Source organism: Vidua chalybeata, chromosome Z, assembly GCF_026979565.1.
Source record: "Vidua chalybeata isolate OUT-0048 chromosome Z, bVidCha1 merged haplotype, whole genome shotgun sequence".
Classification (NCBI taxonomy): domain Eukaryota; kingdom Metazoa; phylum Chordata; class Aves; order Passeriformes; family Viduidae; genus Vidua; species Vidua chalybeata.
In genome coordinates this window covers 24,553,838-24,573,723 of record NC_071570.1, presented here as the reverse complement: position 1 = coordinate 24,573,723, position 19,886 = coordinate 24,553,838, and the positions used below count along the sequence as shown (strand labels likewise).

General features: G+C 39.0%; 1 protein-coding gene across 1 annotated transcript in view; it reads left to right on the top strand.

The window, feature by feature from the left end:
* Positions 1-402: 402 nt before the first annotated feature.
* Positions 403-19,886, top strand: part of DOCK8 (dedicator of cytokinesis 8) — a 97,462-nt gene continuing 77,978 nt past the window's right edge. Inside the window, exons 1-2 of the mRNA XM_053969014.1 lie at positions 403-574; positions 18,706-18,808. Coding sequence (XP_053824989.1) covers positions 522-574; positions 18,706-18,808 — 156 coding nt within the window. The 5' untranslated portion in view covers positions 403-521. The remainder of the gene's footprint in view (positions 575-18,705; positions 18,809-19,886) is intronic.

The window sequence follows — 19,886 nt, the reverse complement described above, 5'->3', positions numbered from 1 at the left end:
AAAAAGGGTCATATGCGGGACGCGCGTGGATTCCCGCAACTATGCGTGTTCAGATGTACACGGTGCCTTCCGTTCCTGTCCATGCCTAAGCGCTTGCCTTCCCCGCTGCTTCCCTCCAAAATGCCCCCCGGAGGGCTCAGGCTTAGCCTCTGTAAAAGAGGGAGGGAAATTCCTGCTCTCCCCCAGTGCCTATGGGCGCCCTGGCCGAGGCGGACGGCTGGTGAAGGCCGCCGGGAAGGCGCAGGACGCCCGGGACGCCGGGCTGGACGCTGCTGGCGGTGGGGAACACGCGGCAGGGTGAGCAGTCTGCCGTGCACTAGGGCAGATCCCTCCCACTCCGGCCAATTTCAGTGAGGAAGGTAAAATGCGGAAGTTGCCACCCAGAACTGTCAGTGGATCGTCGGGTTTTTAGCCCGGGGCACGCAATTAAGAAAAACAAATAAATGAAATAAAGCCGCCCTTCGTGCGTACAGCCAGTCTCGGTCCTCGTCGGCAGCCGACACCCACGGCTGCTCGCCCGTATGGCGACGTTACCTGCCGCAGACAGGAGGGCGTTCGCCCTGAAAATCAACAGGTAAGCGGCTTTCCTCGTACCCGGCAATTACCCCTCGCCTGGCCAAGACAAGCGGGCGGGCGGCGAGAGCACGGCGGGACGGCTCCTCCCGCGGAGACCCCCGGGGCGGGGAGCCATCTGACAGCTCCAGGTAGCCGGGCTGGCCAGCCTTCGACGGGCGCTGCTCCGCGCCGCCCGCTGCTCCTGCGGGAGTTGCGGACCTGGCTGCACTTCTGCTGTAAGGTTTGCTTTGATGAAGGGTACTCAGACGAAGCCGGCCGTGGGTCCATGTCCTCTGGAAGGAAGGAGACGTCCAGTCTCACCCCAGGAGTTCGTTCCCTATCTGTTCTGTTCGAAGAAGTTCCGAGTTCTTTGGAGGGGCTGCTCGCTGGCGATGGGGCGGGGGATTTGGGTTCCCCTTCACAAGAAGTGGCAAAATTACTTGATCCCTCTAAATTAGCACTCCTGACAAATGAGGAGTTCATGTAGGGCATCAATACTGCAATGGCATACATCAATGGGATTCTTTTTTCATTCTTTCGTCTATGAAAAGGAAAAGTGCCCCGATGACTGAAAATATATCTACCTCCCACATTCCCTCCCTCAACCAAATATGTTAATATGAGTTCGGCTGTTGGAACACCATACTCTTGAGACTAAACTTGCTGTCTGATAGACTTTGGTGTCTTTTCCCAGGGAAGTACTGACTCTCAGCTTGTCTGTGCTCTGTGGTGGCAATAAGAAACCAAGACAATTATTTTCATATTGTTAGGTTAAAGAAAAAAACAGGCCTCCTTTTCAAGAGTCTTGTCATCTGAGACAAAAACTGTTTCCAGGGTGTTGATGTAAGTAACAGGCACCTGAGTTTGCTGACACATAAAAGAACAAATAGCATAATGGTAATATAAACTAAGGATAAGTCTCTGTGCCAGAGAGAAAAGTATGCAGAGAAACTCCACCTCCTCAGCAGTTTTTTGGAAGACGTGGGGTTTGCAGTCAGGGAGGATAAAATTAGCTCCTCTGTGATGTGCCTTTCTCATGGCAGAATATGCATCAGCGTACCTTTCTGTATCCGTTGGGAATTTATTTTAAATTTATGGTGGAATATTCACAAGCGTGAGACACCATATTTAGAAGCCATCAGATGAGCGCCTCATGAGAGGAGCAGGCCACAATTCCTGATCATTTGGAGACTTGCTTGAACAGAAATCACAACTAGCCGATGGTTACAGAGTTTATTTTCTTTCTTCCTATTTTTAGGGTCAGCTTTTTGGCAGCTTTTCCTAGCTTCGGTGATGGTCACTCTTCATCTCTATGACTAAAGCAGCAGAAAGTAGCAGAATCATAGCAATTAGTTCCACTTCATTTCACGAAGATTCACAGAAGTTCTGTTAGTAAGAACTGTTCTGAAATTAAATTAGCTATATTTTTTTAAATTTTCTTTTTCTTTTGAATCAATAGTGAAATAGTATTTTTCATAGCAAGTTAAATGTTGAAATATATTATAAAAATATTCTGAATATTATTCCTATTTAAGTGTGTGCCCTTTTATTTTGTGAACATGGATATTCTCTTTTACACTTACACTTTATTCTCTTTTATCAGTATAGTAGATATTTTTAGAAGGATATTTTGTTTCCCTTTCTTCAAAAGCAGCAGGACATTTTTACATGCCTCCAATGCCGTTTGTACTGCTGACAGAAGAGTGATAGATCTTTGCAAGAAGCATTTTTAATGTGGTAGTTTGGATTTTTTAAAGTAATTTTTAAAATCAGAGGAATAATAGGAAACTCAAGGAATGAGTTTCTTGACTGTACACAAAAGGTTAATTTACAGCTGTAAAATTTTGTTTCTTTCTTTTCAGAGTTTGTGACTTCTTCAAAATACAACTTGTATTGAAAGTTGAACATTACTGACAGGGCAACATTTTCAGGAGTTAGTACATTGACTCTATAATTACTTTGCATTCACTACAAATTTGCATGCTTTTTTGTTCACTCCTTCTTTTGCCAGTGATTTATGTAAGCCATACACTGTTTTTATGAGGACCAGCAGAATTTTAGGTTCTATTCTGCCTAAACTTCAGCCACCTCCCTGCTAACCCTGGTGTGTTTGGTGAGCCATGACAGATATCTGACCAACCTATGAAATCTGTTCTGTAAAAAATCAGCAATAACATGATACAAAATATCTTAGTGGTCTCATTATGATTTAAATTTAGTGCAAGTTCATGAGCACTGGAGTTGCAGATGTTTCAGGAACAGCTATTACATGACAAGCAACATATTTGTTTAAAGCTAGGTCAAACTTTAAAAACAGGTCTTCAAATGCCTTCAAACTCTTGTATGCAACCTGCCTACATAACCATGTTTTCCTATCACTTTATTCTTCCTTCCACCCATCTGGGGTCTGTTGCCCCAACCTGTTGCTTCCTGCCTTTTTTAATCCTGCAAAGACTTGCACATATGCTTTTAATGCATGTATGTAAATAGTTCCTTCTGCATTAATAGGATAGGTTTTATGAATAATGATGTTCATTCCTATGTAGAAGTGAAGGAACAAATTTTTAGTGTCCCTCAAGTCAGGCAGCTAGAAATCAGCATGGGACACAAAAAGCTAGATCATCCTTGCTGAGCTTAATTCAAGATAATAATTAGAAGATATTTGGATTGTGCAAAGTAACTGTGTCTACTTTCCCATCACAGTATTTATACCTAGGAATCAAGGAAGTTAAAAAATAATTTTGTAAACCACTGAGGAGAAAACAACTCATCATGGCTAGAGATGTGGGCTCTAATATGTACCAGCTGAGCAGTGTAGGTTTGAGAGACCAGAAAATCTGACTTTTAATCAGTTTGTCATGGCAGTGTGTTAGGATAAATGCAACATTAACAGAAGATATATTCTATTTTTATTATTTTTGTTTAGCTAGTGTAATTTACTGTCTTATCTTTCACATAGGTCTTGCAGCAGTAATTGTTTGCTTTAACTTCAAGTGAAGAAAATTGTGCTTCAAGCACATAGCTGGGGCACTGGTCACCAATGCTCTACATTAAAAACATTTCAACACACAAATTACAAAACAGAAGGGTATCAAGAACAGCAATACAGGTCCCTAACAAATCACCTAGCTTTCAGTAATTTGTCTCTTGCAATTAAAAACCCTCCCAATAGACATACTCCTCAACTGCCTCTACAGACAACTGTTGTCTGAATTTCACAAGTATTACATAAGAAATTTTCAACATTCATTTCTGTAATTTCATTTCCTTGTCCCTGAAATTGCCCAGTTGTGCAACAAACTTAGCTTTTCCTGTTCTAGTTTTAAGATGTGTACTTAAGGATGTGTTTACATGCATAGACTTATATTAAACAATAACAAACTCACACTATCAATATTAAAGGCAACAACTAAAGATTTCAATTTTTTAAAAGCTTACATTAAAAGTCATACTCATATGAAATTCTCCAATTGTATCAGGAATTCCATTTTACATTAATTATGATTTTTTTTTACCTGAAATGAAACTATCAGCTTAAAAAAATTGTAAAGAGTGTTGGGTCTGAAGATTCACAAGAATGTAGCCTAAATGACAAAGGCTGTTGTGGAAGAGTTAAGCACAGTGCAAAAATTGTTTTCATTTCCTATATACTCTGATAGTAGATTGCTGTTCAATGCAACCCCTTCATTGGACTGAGACTAACATCTTTTGATTGAATTTCAATAAAACCATTGATATATGGATATAGTAAGATTTTAACTACTTAAAAGCATTGACCAGACTCCATTGTATACACTAAGCTATTTATTTTCATTTTTTTTATTTTCAAACTCTAAATATATAAAAGAAGCTCCATAGAGGACCTCAGTCTTTTGTATGTACATTAAGTTTATGTACTAAATATAAAAATCTAATGTATACACGCATACATGTGTGAAATGGTAATGGTTTGGTACTTGGTACACAGAAAAGAGAAAAAAGTAAGATGAACATGTTTCATATGTTAGGTATAGCAATGTAAGATAACAATTTATAATAAATGGGCATTTTTCTAAGACTTCCACTAAAATAAATGAGATTATTCTTTTAAATACTTGGGACAATTACATGGAGTTCACATGCACGGGGTATACAGATCAAGTTTGCATCTTAGATCCCTAAAAAAGTTTGCATTGGAAGGTTCCTACAATGATCATGTAGTTCCAAACCCCCTGTTATTGGCAGAGATATCTTTCACCAAGTCAGGCTCTTCAGAGCCCCAACAAACCTGGCCTTGAACATTTCCATTGATGGGACATCCACAGTTTCTCTGTACAAATTGTTCCAATGTGTCACCACCTTCACAGTAAAGAAATTCTTCTTAATATCTAACCTAACCTATCCTCTTTCACTTTAAAGGGAGAGGGGTCACTTTCTCCCTTGTACTGTCACTATGGGCTCTTTTAAAAAGTCCCTCCCCATAGTTCTTGCAGGTCACCTTTAGGTACTGGAAGGCTGATATTAGGCCTTTCCAGTGCCTTCTCTTCTTCAGGCTGAACAAATCCAACTTCTCCAGGCTGTCCATCCCTACAGGAGAGGTGCTTCAGCTCTCCTCTGGACTCAGTCCGAGGGATCTGTTTCCTTCCTGTGCTGGGACCCCCGAGCTGATGCAGCACTGCAGGTGGGGTCTCAGCAGAGCAGAGCAGAGGGGCAGAATCCCCTCCCTGGCCCTGCTGCCCACACTGCTCTGGATGCAGCCCAGGACATGTGTGGCTTTCTGGGCCTTAAGCACGCATTGCTGGGTCATATCCAGCTTTTCATTCATCAGTACCTTCAATTCCTTCTTTGGACAACTATTCTCAATGAATTCATCTCTCAATCTATACAGGTCTTGGTTGCCCTGAACATGTTCAATGCCTTGCACTTGGCCTTTTTGAACTTCATCAGGTTCATATAAGCCTTCTCAAATCTGTCAGGGTCCCTTCCCTCTGGACAGATCCCTTCCATCAAGTCAATCAAGTGAACTACTCAGCTTGATGGTGCACTCAGTCCCACCATGTATGTCATTAATGAAGTTATTAAATAGAATTGCTCCCTCCACTTACCCTTGAGGAACAGCTCTTATTACTTATTTCTGTTCTCTGGACATTGCACATTCACTGGAGATCAAGCAAGAAAGCTATCAAGCTAGTTCCTTTTCCAGCTACGAGTCCATCCATTAAATACATGTCTATCCAATTTATAGTAAGAAAATTGTGGGACACCATACAGAAATTCAGTTTGGTAACACCAGTTGCTCTACCCATGTCCACTGATGCAGTCACTTCATTGTAGAAGGCCTCTAGATGAGTACAGCATAATCTGCCCTAGGTGAAGTCATGTTGGCTGTCTTTAATCACCTATCTGTATTCCATGTGCTTCATTATAGCGTTCAGGAGAATCTGTTGCATGATCTTACCAAGCACTGAGGTAAGGCTGACTAGCACTGTTCCTGGATACTGGTTTTGTTTGTAAATCATTTAATCTGGCTATAGGAAATAAATACTGGAGTATACAGGAATATCACCATACTTTTTTCATCTTTCATTCAATTTTTTTCCATTTTTTTTCAGCTGATTACAACATGTGTTTCCTTCCAATTGTCCACAGCATTTTTCTCCAATTTCTGGTTTACAGGGATAGATTATAAACTGACCAAAGTATCTGCTCAATTCTTTCACAGAATCACGCAATAGTTGAGGTTGGAAAGGACCTCTGGAGGTTATGGCCTCCAGGGCCATTTAGACCTAGCTGCATATGATCACATCCAGCTGGATTTTGAAGGCCTCCAAGGAGACAGACTCCACAATTTCTTTGAGCAACCTGTGCCAGGGCTCAGTCACCCTCATGGGAAAAAGATGTTTCATATGGAATCTCCCAAGTTTCGGGGCAGGCCCATTGCCCCTAGTGCTGTCACTGAAAACCACTGAGAAAAGTCTGGCTCTGTCTTCTTTATTCTCTCCCTTTAGATATTTGTATAAATTGATAAGATGCCCCCAAGCCTTCCCTTCTCTGAACAGTCCCAGCTGTCTCAGTCTTTCCCCACTGGAGAGACACTCTGGTCTCTTTGTCACCTTAGTCACCCTTGGCAAGTGTTTCTCCAGTATCTCTGTGCTTCTCTTGTACTGAGGAGCCCAGTCTTGGGTAGAGAACTTAGGTATGTCTTACCAGCATCAAGCAGAGGGCAAGGATCAGCTCCTTCAACCCACTGGCAATACTCTGCCCAGTGCACCCTGGCATAACATCTGTCTTTTTTGCAACCAGGACATATTGCTGGCTCATGTTCAACTTTGTGGAAGTCTCAGTCTCCTAGAACAAATGTAGTCATGGTCCTCTAGGACCTCTGATGCTTTCCTGCAAAGCTGTTCTCCAGCTAAGTGCCTTCCAGCATATATAGGTGCATGAAGATGATCCAGGTGCAGGGCTTTGCACTTTTTGAACTACACAAGTTTTCCATCAGTCCATTTCTCAAGCCCATTGAGTTCCCTCTGAATGGCAGCATGACCCTCTGGTGCATCAAGAAGGTAATGCTGTACTGTCCTCCCACTTCTATGTCATCAGTAAACTTGCTGAGGGTACACTCTGCCCTGTCATCCATATAATTAATGAAGATGTTAATCAGGATTGGATCGAGTACTGACCCCTGAGTTTTACTGCTAGTTTATACCCTCCACCTAGACTTCTTGCCCCTGATCATCACCAACTGTTCAGGAAGTTTTCAGTTCAACTCACTGTCTTTTCATCCAACTTATACTTCACCAGCTTTAGACATTATTCTTTTAGACAAATGAAGAACCCCATCTCTTTACTCCAAGCTGTTTTTTCCCAGTTTGTGACATCATTGTCTTGGTGTCTTCTGGATTTGTATTCAGCATAAGGAATAGATTGTACATGGCTCTAAAGCAGGTGAAGAGAGGGGAAAGAAGACTGGGTGCTCTGCAACTGCATATACTACTCATAAAGACCAGTCCCCACTGCAGCCTCTGCACATAGATGCTTTACCTTCCACCTTCCCACTGCTTGAAATCAAGGCAGTATGAGGGAGCAGAAAAGATAAAAAGGACTCAATACCATGGTTTCATCCCTGTTCTATTAGTTACAAGTGCTCACAGTATGTGAACAACTAAATAGTTATTAAAAGCCTCAGATGGTTCTTCCTCTAGGCATATTGACCTGTGTGTCATATTCTGGGACATTTTTACAAGTACTCCTCCACTATAAGGGAGAGACATAAATTAGCAAAAGTGGATTGTAAATCAGTTATGGGAGTAAGCTGAAGAAAAAAGCAGCATCATAGGTCTAGATTGTGCCATAGGGTAATAATTTATATTTTTGTTTAAATTTCCTGTGAGCATCTCCCCATTTTTTTAAAGGTAAGATTATTCAGGATGATGCCTTTACTACATTTGGTATCATAGTGTCTATCACAAAGACTAAAAGCCCTTTCCTCTGTCATACTCTGTAAAAATTGCAACATTTAATGACTAAAATATATGTAACTTTTAGGAAGTAGAAAAGAAATAGCAAGAGAATGCCCTCATAACTACTTGTCAGAGAGTACTGATGCCTGGGTTATTCATAGTGACTTACTTTTGGTTTTTATTGATTACCCTTTCTGGAGTCATCTGCCTGCCATACAATGAAGGTGATAGTAGCCACTTAAGTAGGAGGTTGATGACAAACACAGGCCCACCCAGCCATATCTCTGTGAAAAATTACAAGTGCAGGAAAGATAGGCTCCATAATACAAGGGTACACTTTATCAGCTGGTAGGCAGCTGTAGAAACTGTGTCTTTAGAGAACAGTTGGTCATACAAGCAGGATACTGTTGCTACAGTTGAGACAGATGTTATTGACAGCTAGAAAGCTCTCTAACTGCAGACTTGATACTCAAATAGAGTTTAAAATATGGCCATCTATTTTCTGTTACAGTTGCTTCAGCATAGTGTTATACAGCACTTACATATGTGCAATCATTGAACTCAGGTGTAATAATCCCTGTTACAGGATTAGAGTAATGGGATTTTTGCTTTTTCTCTGGGAGATGACTGCTGAGCTTGAAAGAGACTTTAAGCTTTGAGCAGAAAAGCTCAGGAAAGCATTTTAACATTATTTTTTAAGATCTTATGTCCCTCATGACTTCAGACATCTATGTGCATGGTGAAGCCTGGCCTGCAATTTATGATGAGGTTCTTTCTTTCTTCTTCTTTTTTTTTTTTTTTTTTTTTTTTTAATATATAGTCAAGGAAATCCTAACCTTACCAAAGGAAAATGTAGGTGCAAATAAGAAACATTTTTACATCCACCAAGCCCTGTGTATGAATATTTCTTATTCATTGTTCCAAACAGTTCTCATTTTCAAACATGAAGTGAAAACCAGCCAGAAAGAAATATTTTATACCTTCTACCATTTTCAGGTTTTATGATCATTAACAATTACAGTTAATGAACACAAGTCTATATGGTTGTCTTTTTTTCTTATTCTGACTTGACTATTTTTTAAATTTGATTTGAGAAACCCATACCAGACTTTACCGTTGTCTGTAGCAGTAGAAAAAAGGGTAGTCTGTGAATGTGTTATTAGTGTAACACAATTACACTAAAAGTATGCCATCGTAAATGCAATTACAGAAAAATAGGCCAAGGCTTAACCAGCTCTTGGACCAAGTTCACACAAAAAGTCCCTATCAGTTCCTCATGAGTTTTGTAGAATTATACTTGCACATGATGAATCACAGTTTTCTGAGCCTTGTTAATAATGGAGATCTTTTATAAGGGAGTCAGCACACCTAGACTCAATATTAGTATTTTTCCCTAAAGTCAAGCAAACTGAGTTAGATAAAAGCATATATTATTTCAGTTGTTACATGATCTGAGCCTTACAAAGATAATAGTATCAAGACCTCATATTTAGAACACTGAGCAAAATGTAACATTTCTCCAGCTTGAAATTTTCCAGATATTTCAGTTTGTAACTTATGATATAAAATGTCTTGCATAATCCACATATGTTTGTAACAGTGTATAATAGTGAAATTTGGACATGTAAAGACAGCCAGCAGATACAAAAATATATTCTTTTTAACAATAGCTTTTAATGTTTGCCAAATTCTGTGAACACTTTATTTTTCAGAGTGTGAGCAAAAGATCCTGCTTTCAAATGTATCTTAGATATTATGACTTTGGCTCCTGCTGAAGTTGAATCAAAATTCCTTGTTCTAGAAATAGCAGTACCCCTTCATGTGCTTGAAAGTGGGCCAATTTTTTTTTTTTAAGCATTTTAGTAAATGATCCTAGTTTTTCTAGTTCAACTTAGCTCTAAAGAAAAAAATGTTGCTCTAAGAAGTGACTGGGAAAAAAACTCTCATGCTTTTTCCATATCAGAAAAGTCACACTGAAGCTCCACAAATGTGTGTTCTTAAGAAATGAGGGGCCAAAATATTAACAAAAATTATTTTTCTAGTTCTGTCCCATTTGCCTTATTTCCTCCTCTGGCCTTTCCTGTACCCTTTAAGAATATATTATGAATTTATTTGAAATTGACAGCAACATTTTTTGCTGGTTGATAAAATACAGATCTTGATCTTCATAAAGAAAATAAAAACAACCCTATAGGAGCAAAAAAAAAAAAAAATCCCTTGAATAACATGTACATAGTCTTTATTTTAATATTATTCATTATTGTTGCTAATGTCTGACTTTTTCCACTTAGTATCAATAATTGTTTCTTAGTAAAAAAGTGAAAACAAAGCACAAGAACTATTAAACTTGGTATAGGATTTACAAAATTGTCAGTATTACCATAGCATTTTCTTAGTGAAGCCTTTTGGATACTCAGATAATACACATTAGCTGGAATATAAATCTTTGCACTTATTTCATAATCACTTTGTTATGAATTGCAGGAACAATGCAGACAAAACAAAAATCTAGAAGAGTAAACTAACATTATTCTATTACTTTCAAATCACAGTATAAGGAGAGGGATTGCACATGCAATCATTACTGGCCTTGAAATTACAATTATCATTTTTATTGTAAAGAATGTAAGCTTTTGGGAGACTTTAAAACAGTTTAGGAAAAAAAGAAAAAAAAAAAGAAAGAAAAAAGCTATGCCATAACTACAGTTTTGCAATGGAATATAGACCTGTGTGTCTCCTGGAGGCTGTAGGACATATTTGTTAAAAAATATTTCTTCAGACATCTCAGTTAACAGAAAATAATAAGGTGAGCTTTAGTGCTTTTGAAGCAGAGAGGCTTCTGAGCCAAACACAGAAAATTGTCTTTAGATAAACTGAGGTTAATCCATTCAGAATGAAAGCTTTGTGTACATATTGCTGTGTGCTGGTGGATATTAAGTCAATGGAGACAACAAAAGAATTCTGGTGTTTACACACATATTTATCTTTTGTTAGCATCAGTAATTAGCATCAAATGAGATATTAATTACAAATTTTCTATTGCATATATAAACTATCACAACCAGTCTAAGTCTATAATAGGATGGCAGATGACATTGACACTTTCTGCTTTCCAGGAGGCACCACTAAACTATCACACCTAAAACTACTTTCATTGCAAACACCAGCAGTCAACAATGTATGCACATTGTCTTCTCAAATGTTATTTTATAGCTATTCCTATTATCCATACAGTGATTAAAAACTGCACAAAAAACCATTGTTCATCAGGAGCAAATCATAGGTTGTTGGTTTCTTTGCTTGGCCACGATTAGAAAATTATTTTTATCTGTGCTCATGTCTCTTCCCGAGGGAGAAACAGCAAAACAGAAAGGCAGAGAAAAATCTTCTCTGAATAAATATCATACATGACCCGGGAAAGAAATAAAAATTGAGCTCTTGCCCATTTTACTTTGTAACAAGCTGACAGCATAATTAAGTCAACAGTTTCCTCTTCTAATTTTTTTTCTTTCTTCCCACACCATTCCTTGTAAGAAGATTGTTGTTAAATTACAACCATCTTGAATAGGATCTTTATTGCTTTAGCTGATATAGAGTCTTAATGTGTTAGACCCCAAAGTGGGTGTATGCCAGAGAGTGTACAGCCTACCTGAGCCAACAAGGAAACAGCATCAGTTCAGATTGACCACTGCTGTAAACAGTGACTAACACTGTTGAGCGCTGGTGCCTTAAGGACTAATTAGAAACTTAGAAGAAAAACAGGCAGTGCCACTGGCAGTAAGAACAGGAGATCTAAGTGAGATTCCCATATTTGCTAGTTAAAGATCTGGATCATTGCCCAAAACTTTGTGTGTGTTTGCCTGTGGGAGTGAAAGAGAGCGGTAGGTAATTGTTACATTTTTCTCTTCTAGAGCTTTTTAGTTGCTCATTTTCAGTTGTAAGTAGAGAAGTTTCATCTTAGACTCAGAAAAGAACAAAAGCTGGTCATTAATTTTCTTTGTCAGTGTCAGATGAAAAGGATTACTCTTCAGGGTATCTAAGACTGAATATTTTACCTGTTAAGTAAAAGTTTTAGCTTTTTTTTTTTATTATTCTGCCAACCGTATACGTTTTAGTATGAATGTGTCTGTCTTTGGGGACAGTTCTTGTACTTTCTATTTATTTATTTATTTATTTTCATATTTCCTTGCTATCTAATTGCATATGCAGCTCTTGCAGAAGACTTCAGTCTCCTGGAAGGGGTTGTGAGGTTGTTAAGGATTACCCTTTCTTCCTCTCCTCTAATAGTAAGCAACTTTGGAGAACTTCATCCTGTAGGCATGTGAAGCATACTTTTAAAATCAGATCTTTTCTTCTGAAGTTTCTGGTTTTCAGTTAATAGGTGATCTTAAATGTTGTTCTCTTTCACTTTTATTTTTAAATTGTTTTTCTCTGTTTAAATTTTCATATTATATGCATACTAAAAAAATACCTATTGTGCCTGCTTTTAAATTACACATTTCAAAGACATATGTCATTGAAATATGCCATGTAGAATTTACAGTGAAACTGCAAAACCTGCTTTATGCATTATAAGCATTCACATAATTTTAATTATAGAACCAGCAATGTTTGGCCGTAGATCTCACATATGTTACAGGAAGAAAATAAATGGCTGTTTTATCTTCCTTTCCTGATACCTCATCTGGGCCCAACTAATAACCCAAATCTTCAAGTTTACAATCCTTCAATGGGCTCTGTTGCAACACTCTGTCCTGAGAAACATTCCAGAATTTGACCTCCAAGATTAATTTACTTTTAAGAACCTCCAGGTGTAGTCTGTAACTTTGGTTACACTGTTAATATATTATGCAAACTCAGTGTTTTGCATTGGAGAGTATTTGTGAAATACAGACTATGTCTCAGCTGTTTGCTAGTAATTACTGGAGGTTTATATCTACCTGTGGGACAGACACTGGTGAAATTGAGATTGAGAAGCACCAATTTGGGGTTTGAGTTTTGTTTTGGTTGGTTGTTTTTATTTGGCTACCCTCCAGTCCTGTGTGGGTCGATCAGGAAATCTGGTGAATTCCAGCTTTTTCAAGAATTCACCAGATTGTATGATTGTATGCCATCATCATTCAGGGCCCAAGACATCACAGAGTGGAAAAATCAGTTCCAATTTATGTTATTTTGCTCTGATGCTGTGGTTCAGCCAAGGACCTAAAATCCAGAAAATCCTTAGTATGCTGTCATCTGCCATCTTTGTACAGGTTTATACTATCTTTCTACATGCATGTTGACAAACTGAATTTAGTAGTGACCCTTGTGGAAAAGTCTTCACTTTTTTTTTTTTTCCAGCTAGTGAAAAAGAGCAGCTATCAATATAAGTGATCCATAGAGCTATTAACACTGCTGTGTCCCACTGGTCATTGAAAGGGTTGCAGTTGCCCAGATGCCATTTTCCAGGTAGTTCAGGGACATCGCAAATGGGCTCTTCACACTAGGCAATCATGAGATGGCTGCTTAGAATCACAGAATGGTTTGGGCCAGTAAGAACCTTAAACGTCATCCAGATCTAACTGTCCCCTCTATGGGCACGGACACCTTTCAATAGGCAAGGTTGCTCAAAGCCCCATCCAATGTTTCCTTGAACACTTCCAAGGTCAGGGCACCCACAACTTCTTTGGGCAACCTGTTTCAGTACCTCACCATCCTCTGCGTAAAGAATTTCTGCCTAAAATATAATCTAAATCTCTCTTCTCTAAGTTTACAACCATTGCTCCTTTGTCATATCAGTATTTGCCTGTAGAAAAAGTCACACTCCCTGTTTTTGATGTGTTCCATTTAGGTAGTAAAAGGCTGTGATGAGGCCTCCCCAGAGACTTCTCCAAGCTGAACAACTCCAGGTCTCTCAGCCTTTGCAGGAGAGATCCTGCAGTCCTCTGATCCTTGTGACTCTCCTTTGGACCTGCTACAACAGGTCCATCATGTTTATCATGTCCTAAGGACCCCAGACCTGGACTCAGTATCCCAGGCAGGTTGCAGAAGAGCAGAGTAGAGAGGCCAAATCCCCCTCCCTCAGCCTACTGGCCACAGTTCTTTGGATGCAGCCCAGAATGCAGGTTACTTTTTATGCTGTGAGCACACACTGCTGGGTCATGTCCAGCTTTTCATCCAGGAGAATCCCCAGGCCCTTCTCCACAGAGCCACTCTCAATGAGTACTTCTCCCAGTCTGTACTCACATCTGGGACTGCCCTAGCCCAGGGATAGCACTTTACACTTGGACTTGTTGAACCTCAAGAGATTCCCATGGGCCCACTGCTTAAGTTTGTCCAGGTTCCTCTGGATGGCATCCCTTTCTTCTGTTGTGTTACCTGAACTGCTCAGCTTTGTGTCATCTGCAAACCTGCTGAGGGTGCACTCTATGTCACTGTTAATGTCTCTGGTGAAGATATGGAAGACCACCAGTCCCCAGACAGAGCCCTGAGGAGCACCACTCCTCACCAGCCTCCACCTGGAGGGTTCACAAGAGCCATTGACAACAACTCACTGGCTGTGTTCATCCAGCCAATTCCTTATTCACTAAATAGTAAATCCATCATAGCCATGCCTCTCCAATTTGGAGATAAGCTGTCACGTGGGATAATGTCACAAAAACCTAGCTACACAACATCAGTAAGTCTTTTTTTGTTGACCTTTGCAGACACTCCCTCATACAGGGCCACCAGGCTGGTCAGGCAAAATTTGTCTTTAGTAAAGCCGTGCTAGCTGCCTTGGATCACCTCCATGTGCCTTAACACTGCTTCCATGAGGATCTGCCCCATGATTTCCCAGGCACAGAGGTGAGGCTCACCAGTCTGTAGTTGCCTCTGTGTTCCTTCTTTCTCCCCTTTGTAATGGGAGCAATGTTTTCCTTTTTTCAGTCAACCAGGATTTTACCTGACCACTAGGACTTTTCAAATATAATGGAGAATGGCTTGGCCACAACACCAACTAGCTTCCTCAGGCCACTTTTAGTGTCCTGCTGCTGTTGCAGTGGGAACTTTCTTCAAAATACTTTACTAGAGCTTACTTTTTTCAATTTAAGCACATTAGTTATTCTTCTTCCCTCTAGGGACATGAACTGTTCACCATATTCTTTACTTTTTGCTGTCTTCTACATAGTCAAGGACAACTGCTGTCTCCTGTCAGTCTCCTTTTTTGTGACACAGCTGGTTTTTTCAGTCTTTCCTCCTGGGTCATCCTTGCCAAAATTTTTTGCCTTCTGACTGCTCTTTTTTGAAGCCTTTTAAAATTGATTGTATCTTGCTCTGTGTTGTAATAAGTGTGTTCATCAGCCCAAGTATGTCTCATTGTCTTCTATAAGCAGAAATAGCATCAGTTTCTCCTCACTGTGGTAGTTGTATTGGTAAGTGTCCCAGTATACTCTCTCAGTGTTTCTTCTGTGATGTGGCTATATTTTTTTTTGACAGTTAATTTACTTTTTGTATTTCTGCAGTTGGCTTTTTTCTTCCTATGTTTAGAGGTTTACATTCATTTTTATTGACTCTAACTGTGCTGATTTCAGACTGTTTCTAAAATACTCACAATTCCTCCTGGGTTGATATGATCCCCAGACTTCAGTCCTATGTTACCTATATCATCATCCATGTTGTAAAATAAAATATAGACTGGAATTAGATTGAGGAAAAATTAAATTGCTTCTTATAGTAACATTTCCTTGCAATTGTCTTTTGAACCAATGATGACTATGCCTTGAATATGTTTAATTAACCAGCTGTGAGCTCTTTTGGAACCAGCTGTGATGATTCCATCCAGCCGCTCTCTCTGCTTATAGGAATGTCATAAGGGACAGTATCAAGAGCCTCACTGAGCCAGTTAAACTGACACAGAAGAGCATTAGATAGGTTTTATGTAACTGCCCTTAGATAAATCCATATTGTCTGTTCATCATCTAATAATAATTGCCAATAATATACCAATAATTGTGAAACTTTTTGAACCAGAATTTACTGCAGTCCATATTTTCTAGTTGTCCACCATATACTTCATCATCAGACTATTAATAAACAGGCATGTCTAATGTGATGTACATTTTAAAGTTAAGTCCAACTTCATGGTCCCCTTGCTTCAACTGAATGGAAACCACAGAACTTTTTCTCATATTTTTCAGTGACTGCTTTGCATTTATCCTTAACCACTTGCCTTCTTTCCTTCTTTTTTAACACATAGATAGACCATTGTTGCTGTCAAGTATGACTGTAAAGCTCTCCTCAGAATCAGACAGGCCTTTGTACAGACAAGGAGGGCAAAAGTATAGCCAGGCATAGATCAACTGCAGCCTCCATGAAAGCTAAGACATGACATGCACTAAATGACTGTGAACTACCATTTTCCTAAGGGTACACCAATAGCGCCCAAGGCAGCTCTTTGATCAGGAAACAGGCATGTCGCAGACAGCAGTCATTCTGGCATTATCAAAGAGCCATCTAGTAGGACCTCTGTTTCCACAATTCCACAAGTTTTCAAAAGTTTCCATGCAGATCCCTGACTGTTACACCCACCTTTCCTCCATGTTGGTGTGATTAACTTTTGCTTTTGGTTCTTTTAGCAATCGGGACTTTCCTTTATCTAATCCTAGCAAATCTAGGCAATAATTTCTGAGTTAGTTCAAACAAATTTTGCTGTCTTCTCTTATTCTTACTGTACTTTCTTTCTTTAGTCATTGCAAAACTGTGAAGTCAGTCAAATGAACTAGTCTTATCTGAAAGTTGCCATTACAGATTACAAGGTTTGTCATCCATTGGACTGATTTAGTTTGCAAGTTCTTTCTATTGGTGAGACAATAGAAAGGAACTAATTGATGACAGTGCTCTTGAGAACTGTATTTGCTCTCACTTAGCTACATTTGCCCAGGTTTTTACCAGACAGCAAATTTGGTCCTTCATACATATGTGTGCTTCCTCTTGTACTGAAAATTCCTATAATTTCCTCTTTGAAGCATCTGATAACCTCATATTGGATGTAATTTAAAGATGTCTTACATCATTGTTTACAGCAGCAACTTCTGCAATAGACTGCAACAGTCTACCTCTGCTGCTACCTCTACTATTTCCATTGGTAATAGATACTTTGGCATAGGGTAGAAACTGACTCAGTTTGCAGTAAAATAATAATTTTGAATAATTTGAGTTTTGTACATTCATTCATTATCAGAGATTATTTGTAATGGGAAATTGAGTAACAATAACCCTGATATACAAGAAGGTTTTCTTTCTAAAATATGTCAACGATAATCTACGGAATGCACAGACTTTGTCATTTTCCCTACATGGCTTCTTGCTTATGTAATCATTGACTAACCTTTAAAAGGTCTTGGTTTTGAGTTTTGGAATACCACTGATGAGTAGGAAATCCTCTTCCAAATGGATCTCTTTACTTTCTCTATAATTCTGGCTTTTTATAATATATTTTTATAATTCAGCAAGTCTGTGATTGCTGTTGACTTCAAATTGCAGCAGCATTACACTCACATCTGTCATGGCCTTTTGACCTAAAAACATCTAATTTATGCAACTTTTATTTTCTAAATCAGGCCTAATACCTCTAATACTTTGAATGCCTTCTGCCAGGTGGCTGTTGCTTCACATAAACAGAAATGTATTAAGTGAAATTCAGGGTTTCGTCATGCTCAAAAAAGCTGTAGTAAGTGTCACAGAATAGGTACAGTGGTCATAGGAATCAAGAGGCCACAAAGGAGAAAAAGTACAGGCAAAACTGTCCTGTGGCATCTGGTAATTCTAAAATGCCTGTTAATGCTTGCTGAAGTTGAAAGAATCTCATGTGGAAGGGAGTGTCTTCTTACCTCTGTGTTTTATTTTTTCCCATTTGACTGCTCTGGTCAGCTGCAAACTATTATTTTTGCTTGCAATCTGCTTAACTGCATCTTGTTTTAAAAATCTTGTCCTGCAATCTTATGGTGAAATATAGTGTAGGTGTTTTGTTATATTTCATGGCTGATTATTCTTAAACTGATTATTCTAAATTATAAATACTAATTGATTTGTTTCCATGAAAAATCACCATGCTACTCTGCTATCTTTTCAGACTGTGTACATTATCACCCTGGGACTTCTGAAGAATTCAGTCCTGGGGTCTCTCTACCTCAGTTGCTTAGCACTTCAGAAGTTTTTTCCTCAAATGTTTAGCTGATACAATAGGCAGATTTTTTAATTCCTTCTTTGGTTTCCTTGGGCTTTTAACAGCAAATTGCATTAGTAGTGTAAGTCTGGGCTTACACTGTTTAATGAGTGGTCTTGTTTTTATCCCTTGATCAATTAAAATATTTGCTTATGTGATGCTCATTTTTCTTTCTCTGCTTTATTAATGTATTTTTGCTTCGCAGAAGTGAATCTGCAAGTATTGCTGTGAAGGTTGCAGTCACACTTTACTTAAGGCCAAGGTTATTCTTTCTTGCATAGCATTTTCCAGTTGTGATGGCTGCAAAATAATGATAAAAATCTGTTGGAAGAGTGACAGAATCTTAGTTATATAGGACTACAAATGTTTTATAAGATTTGCATTAACTACAAACCAAGAGGAGTCTAGATCCTTATAAAAATATATTTCTAAACACTGAGACTGGAGACTAAATCAGCTAAATGCTGGCATTTGGAATTTGTAAAGGGATGATTGTAATTATAAGGATTTTTCTCTGCTTAATTAAAGGCACTCATCTGCAGAAATAAGAAAACAATTTACTCTTCAACCAGGCTTTGCACAGTTCTGTCAACGAAGCTTAAGCACCCCTGGCTTTTCTACATTTCATCTGGTAAGTTCTGGGTTTATTCTCTTTACACAGGTTTGGCATGTACATTGCTTAATCATTTTAGAGTAAATTAAATTATCTTCTAAGTTGTCTTGCATTCCACTGGCTTCTACCTGAAACTGTTAAAAAATACTCTCTAGTGAGCTGCGGAAATGATGCCTTTGAGAAATATGAGACTGTTCCTTAGAGCCTGGAATAGACAGTCCCTCTACATATTACTATGAATCAAAGTTAATTAGTAAGTGTTGGAGTATATTACATTCTTTCCCTGATGGAAACATTCAACAACTTCTTCAGATAAATGCTTTGAGTGGTAGTCCTTCTTCCCCCAGTTTTATATACTAAGCATGATTCCATGTGGTCTGGAATATTCTGTAGTCAGCTGGGGTCACCTGTCCTGGCTGAGTTCTCTCCCAGCTTCTTGTGCCCCCCATCTCCTTGCTGGTGGGATGGTATGAGGAGCAGAAAAGGCCTTGCTTCCTTGTAAGCACTGCCCAGCAATAATGAAAACAAATTTTACTATCAACACTGTTTCCAGCACAAATCCAAAACATAGCTCCATAATATTTACAATGAAGAAAAATCAACTGTATCCGTGCCAAAACCAGCACAGATCAATGAATAAAGAAAAAAAATCAGAAAGGTAGAGGCTCAAAAAGCTCAACTTAATATAGTTTCCAGAGCCAGCAGCAGGGGCAACATGCTGACTGTTTTTCAGTGCTGTAGAATGTGCATGTTAAGTGAGAAATGTTGAAGCATATCCAATTGACATAGACAAAATTGAGTCAACCGTTATGTGTCTCCAAATCATCTTCAGCCTTCCACGTTAATCACCCTCTAAAGAAGGCAGGTCATATGACAGTGCCCTTATGACAAAGGGAAAAAATGCCAGATCTTTTTATTGCCTTTCGGGAAGATGAGTGTTCTGCAAACATACTATGCCATAAAAGAATCTGATTATGATTCTGGTCCCTATCCTTTTAATTTCTGATTCTTTTTGTGAGGCCTGATAAGTAGAAACAGGAAGAGGCTTTGTGCACCAGTGATTGTGAAAATCTAGGTGCAAGTGGGTGCTTCCTGT